The 6,319-nt window shown below is 38.4% G+C and overlaps 1 protein-coding gene across 1 annotated transcript; it reads left to right on the top strand.

The window, feature by feature from the left end:
- The first annotated feature begins 776 nt into the window (after positions 1–776).
- On the top strand, positions 777–6,265 carry LOC134003109 (hyaluronan-binding protein 2-like). The gene is made up of 13 exons (XM_062442241.1): positions 777–863; positions 1,151–1,175; positions 1,259–1,351; positions 1,599–1,706; positions 2,192–2,308; positions 2,436–2,552; positions 2,688–2,859; positions 3,470–3,561; positions 3,649–3,910; positions 4,031–4,173; positions 4,318–4,455; positions 5,239–5,384; positions 5,488–6,265. The coding sequence occupies exons 1-13, from the start codon at positions 777–779 to the stop codon at positions 5,644–5,646; spliced, it is 1,659 nt and encodes a 552-aa protein (XP_062298225.1). The 3' UTR covers positions 5,647–6,265.
- Positions 6,266–6,319: the final 54 nt, after the last annotated feature.

The following is a 6,319-nucleotide window of genomic DNA, read 5'->3' as shown; positions in this document are numbered from 1 at the left end:
CCCACCAGTGCATGAACACACAACAGATAGACTTTTCAAATAAATCTACACTTTCAGCTGTTTTACCACAGGACAATGATGCAACTTTGACTGTAATGGATTGTTCCTTTCTAGCAGGTTTAAAAATCGCATGCTCATTTTTATGTGTGATTTTATTTGCTGTATATTGGTGGAAACCAATGAATCCATGGAAGATGGAGAAAAAAACAATCCGATAATCTAAAAATGACATGTATTGCACAATGTTAAACAGTAACGTAAAGTGTTCACAAATTGAGCTATTAATATACAAAAACATATGTATGGACATTTAACTACAGTAGCAATTTCAATCACCTTTCAGTGTTTTCAGAGATTTTATTTCAGCCATACACAACACAGCATTATAGCAACATGTATAAAAACTGTTGTCTAGATTATGTGATGCTGTATCAGCTGCTCTTGTTAGCAAAGCAAATCTTGCATGTTGAGAAATTTCAGGCCACTCTTTTGACATTTGACCATACTTTCAAAGATTTTCGAGTCAATTCCAAACAGTCTGCATATATATATGCTCATCAAGATCTGGGTTATTTAAGTTGCCTTCAACTTTTTTACTTTTGGTGACCTCTTCAAAAGATAAAATTCACAGGGCAAAAAAGACAACGTTTTCAATCACATGTAACTTCTGTCAAATCAATGCAGGGTCCTAATGATTAACAGGTGGGTGGAGTACATTGGGAATATTTAACAAAATCTCTGCAAAAAGCAAATCACAAACATCCACTGGTACCATCATGGCCAGGATATGCATCACCACGGTCTACTTAATAGCTTTACTTGTGCATCTCGGAGCCCCTACTGTGTTTGGACAGGAGTTGTATGTAAGTATGTATATAATAGCATAGGATGAGTGCTATTTGTTAGAAACATCTTTAAACAGGCAGACCTTTTTAGGAATCCATGCAATTATTAAATATTTGGGACAAAAAAAAAAAACAGGCATGGAGGATATTAACATTGCTTGACCAGAGTTGATCAAAGGAAGACTTGAAGCGTGCATGATTGTTGTCATCTCACAACCAGTTACTATCCATGTTAATTTAGAAACTGTCCAGCAACCAACTGTAAAAATTTGAGACAGAACTAGTGTATTTTGTTTTTGTTACAGATAATCACAGAAGAGGACACTGATGGTAATTCAATTTTAACTGCTAGTAACTACATTTGACTTTATTGGTTTTTCATGTTGGAATGCTACAATGTCTTTTCCTCGTAGATTATTATTATTATGACTTTGCCACTGAAATCCCAGCCCAAGATGTTGATTTGACTCTGGATGACTGGTTGTACGAACTCATGGATGTCAAAGGTAAATGACCTCTGACCCCTCCAATAGGAAAAATTGATGTGATAGCCAGTTTTTGCTGAGGCGCATGCAGCAGTGTAACATAAGTATCTGCTCTGTCTCAACATCTACTAACCGAGAACTGATAGCGAAAATCAATTGTGCTCTGACCCAGAGTGGCCCAATTTTTTTTTGTTTTATGTTAACTGCACGTAAAACTTCACATAAGGTGTTCATGCTATCAACCATTTATGATTCTGTCTTCATGTAGATACATGTGAACCCAATCCATGTTTGAATGGAGGTCTCTGTGACACTACTCTTGATGGCTTTGTGTGTTCGTGCCCTGAGCCTTACACAGGAAAGACATGTCAGACAGGTAGGACTGTGTGCCAGTACTCACTGATGTGGATCAAAGGAGAAAAACAGTGAAACAGTTAAGACAGTAATGAATGTTATTTTTTAACTCTTTTTGAACATCTCCATTTTCATTTTCACTGCCGGTTGACTGAATCTGGAATCAGCCACAGTTTTTATTACATTTTATAACATCAAGTATATCAGTGCTTTCATTACAATAAAGAAAACAGTTTCCTTTACAATATGTTTTTTATAAGTAAAAAGTAAAAGCATAATAATGCATAAAATAATCAGAGTTAAAAAAAAAAGTGTATTTTTTCATCTTTCAATTTAAAGACCTTATTTGTAGGATTTGAACAATTCCTACTTTAGCATTTCCAGTGGTGTTTAAGTAGTAGTGGTGAAAATTCTGCACATAGTGAAGATACTAGATTTCAAGCTTGATTTTGTAATGTGTCACATGCGAGGAATTTTCCCTGAATTAATCCATCAAATGTTTTTCAGTGAAAGATGTTTGCCACAGTGCCAGATGTGGCCAAGGAACCTGTGTTTTCAAATCTACCGCACCATTCTATGAGTGCAAGTGCCAGCCTCCCTTCAAACCACCCCACTGCAGAAAAGGTCTGTTTTTATTAGGGAATTGTGTTATGAAATACATCTAAGTCTTGTTTTTTCATAGTTTACCTTTATTTTATTTCACAAAGTTTTTATTGCATCAGACATTTATCTTCCTGACCTGCGTTCACAGCTTCAGCCTGCAGACCCAGTCCATGTCAGAATGGAGGCACCTGCACAAAGGGACCCAAACGTTCCTCCTTCCAGTGTTCTTGTCCTGTAGGATATAGTGGGAAGTTCTGTGAAGTTCGTAAGTACGACTGTCTGTCTTGAATCGAAACCCAGACTTTAAAAACAACTTTTTCTTCATTATAAGACCTCATATATTACCTGAGAACAAGGAGCTTAAGAGTCAACTGCCGTCTGTGTTGTTTCATGTTTCCAGGCCCGAACGACTGTTACCAAGAGGATGGAGAGTTGTATCGGGGCATGGTGAGTGTAACAGTTGATGGGGAAGACTGCCTGGACTGGAATTCCTATTTTATCCTGCAGAAAGGTGGCGATCCTTTCAGAGAGTATGCAGGCTTTGATGGAATTGGACCACACAATTATTGCAGGTAAGGAGTCCTTGTGTGTAAATATTGCATATGTTTGTTGTTGATATAACCTTGTGCATAGAGTACATGTGAGGTACAGTACACTTAAACAAAACCTTTTTGTTGTTTGTTTCTGCTCATGTGTATTTGTAAAACTCTGCAGCATATGTTTGTTCTCATAATCTTTATAGATTGAGAGATTAGATTAGAATCACTTATAAATCATTCCAAATGCTTTACGAAAACAACCTTTGGGTTGTCAGGTTGTGAGATAACTTTGTGTAGGAGCCGTTTTCAGTTTACATGTTTGCGTTTATGTGCACACCTCTGACCAGCAGGTGGCGCTTCCTTGGTTTTGGTAGAATGATAGTTGTACTTCAAGGACTAGTGTGACGGAATTAGTAGTATCTACTGGTGAGCTTGCACATTGCAACCAAGTGAATTCTCCTCCCCTTCCAAGCGTGTAGGAGAACCCACAGTGTCTGTGAAACTCATGAAAAACACAAAAGGTCCTCTCTACGTCACAACATCTCACAACAGCAGCACCTCTGTGGCTGTTTAAGGGTAGTGAATAGTCCCTACACATTATGTTAAAATAAAGAGCTTGTATTAAAATCTCTCTTTATCAAAGGAACCCTGATGGAGATGATCAGCCCTGGTGTTATATCAACAAAAATGGCACACTGAGGTGGAGCTATTGTAATGTCAACAAATGCTCTGGAGGTAAAATACATGCACACATACAGTACACACATAAATCCTGGCCTTCTGATATCTCTTCTGCTCATTTTGATCTTCTGTCCCTGCCAGCTCCAGCCACCCCACCAACCATCCATGAAACAGATCCAACTCCCGCTAAGCCGAATGTGGCCGCTGCCCAGTTCTCCCAGTGTGGGAGTCCACAGCCTGGCCGCTCAGCCAGGATCTTTGGAGGGAAAAAGTCTCTGCCTGGTGCTCATCCATGGCAGGTTTCCCTGCAGACCAGACCCAAGCACTCCTCCGGGCCCTTTAACCACATCTGTGGAGGCATACTTCTTGAGTCCTGCTGGGTTCTCACTGCTGCACACTGCATGTAAGCTTTGTGTTGTTTTAGGATATGCACACTGTTTCAGCCCTGTTTGAGTAGCTTTATACATGGACACACTCAAATGACTCATATTTAACTCTCTTGGGGGATATGCTGTGTGTCCAGTAAAGCTGAAATGGAAATGCAAGTGGTGCTGGGAGGAGTGGACATAGGGAAGGATGAAGTATATGACCAGGTGATTCCTGTGGAGAAAGCTGTTGTGCATGAGGATTATAAGGAGAGCCCCTTTGCTCTTCATAATGATGTTGGTAAGATGAAAAGATTTCAGTTAAACATTTGATAATTCAGTTAAAGAGTCTCCACTCTTAAATAGAAACGTATTATGTTTGTCGGAACCTGTATTTTAGTATTGTCAATGACGGAGACAACATTCTTTGCTCTTTCCTGTGCAGCCATGCTTCAGCTGAGAGCCATCAACAAGCCGTACTGTGCTAAAGAAACACGCTTTGTAAAGACAGCCTGCCTGCCAAACCAGCCCTTCGACAGCGGGACGGAGTGTGTGATCTCAGGATGGGGTGTGACTGAAACACGTGAGTATCATTTGAATCTAAACTTTCATCGACAGCCTGCAGGACAACCATTGTAACATAATGATCAGTGTGAAGCTGAAAACTGGAGTTGCACCTGAATTATGTAGAGTGACAAAACAAAAAGATCAACCCAGAAACCAATACAATGAAAAATGTTTTAAACTTTGGCAGCTCATGGATATTCATCCAATTCACCTAGACCTATATCACGCATTTACATCGGAAAACAGGGTAATGTATTTTCTACTTTCTCATTTCACAGGAATTAATTTCAAGTATGGTATCATTCAGTTCATTTTATAGATGAAAACACATTTCTGCAAGAGAACTGTGACTGCAATACATACTAAACAGCCACAAATGTTAAAACATAAATTAGTTATTAATTAAAATTAAAATCTTTTATCCATAGCCTTTTAACTTTTTTATTTACTATTGATTCTGATTGATTCAGATTTTGTTCCGAAAATGATTTTTTTTACTACCAGCAATGCATACAGACCCTGTAATATTTGTCAGCCTTGTTTATGTGAGAAAAGTAAGCACAAGTTGATCAAACCTTTATGTTTAAACTGCAGCAAACAGGAATAAAACATAATGTATATGGAATTATGCAACAGATGTCACCAGTTTTGTTACCCCTGAAATTACAATATTGACATAAAAAACAAGAAAATGAAAGCTTTGAGTAAGCTTCTTTATCTTGTACCATTAAGACTTAAAATGTCATGGGGCCAGTTTGAACATCAGTTCATCTATTTGTTGTCTTTCTTTGGCACTTAGAGAAGTATGGTACCAACCAGCTGCTGGATGCTCGTGTTCTCCTGATCTCCCAGGAGAAATGTAAAGCTCCCCATGTCTACGGAGAGTCACTGGATGACAGCATGTTCTGTGCAGGCAACATGAAAGGAGGTGTCGACTCCTGCCAGGTCTGTTCACATGGATCAGTTCATGAGTACATGAATGTGTGAGAGGTATGACGTAATAGCATTCAAGTCTATAAAAAGTAAAAATACTTCTCTGTCCCTACAGGGAGACTCTGGTGGTCCTCTGGTGTGTGAGCGTAATGGGACTCACTATGTCGTTGGAGTGGTGAGCTGGGGCGACGGATGTGGCAAGAAGTACAAACCTGGTGTCTATGCCAACGTCAGGAGATTTATTGACTGGATTAGTTATTATTTAATGCAATAAGCATGAATGTGGCCTAACTGATGCTGTATACGATAGTTACAGACTTGTCGCCACTGACTCTGACTCTCATTCCATCCAGAATGGGTGAGCATTAAACTTGTGACACATCACCTCATTATGTATTGTTATAACTCATCTATATCTCACTGTGTGTTCAAATTCTATAGGATAGGTAAACACAATGGTGAAGGAGAGGAATTATACACACATCATGTAGGCACACGTAATAAGAGAGCAGCATAAGTGAGTATGCAGAACACCTGCATACTCACTCCAAGCCACAAAATTTAATCAGGATGTTTCAGTTCCTTACATAGATTTGAGTTGGATTGAAATGTTTTCCTCTGCCTAAAATTTTGTGGCCTGGATCAATGTGCAGGTGTTACTTTTATTATAGGTATGCATCATGATAATTATAATTATAATTGATTTTAAGTTGAAGTGCAATGACTTGCATTATTTAAGCACATAGCATGCATTTTCATACAATGTTGTCTTTTTTCATTTAAGTTTTTGATCATTTTAAAACGTGGAAATTGTACAATATTCAGTAATATGGACCATCATTATCAGTGTAGTTATTATTCAGGTTTGGTTTTTTTTTAAAGAAAAGAAAAAATAAAAGACAAGAATATCATCTCCATGGACGATCACTGTTTTTTCATTTATTCCT

The sequence above is a fragment of the Scomber scombrus genome, chromosome 21 (assembly GCF_963691925.1).
Source record: "Scomber scombrus chromosome 21, fScoSco1.1, whole genome shotgun sequence".
Lineage (NCBI taxonomy): Eukaryota > Metazoa > Chordata > Actinopteri > Scombriformes > Scombridae > Scomber > Scomber scombrus.
Note: the sequence above shows the minus strand (reverse complement) of the source record. Positions and strands in the feature narration are given on the sequence as shown.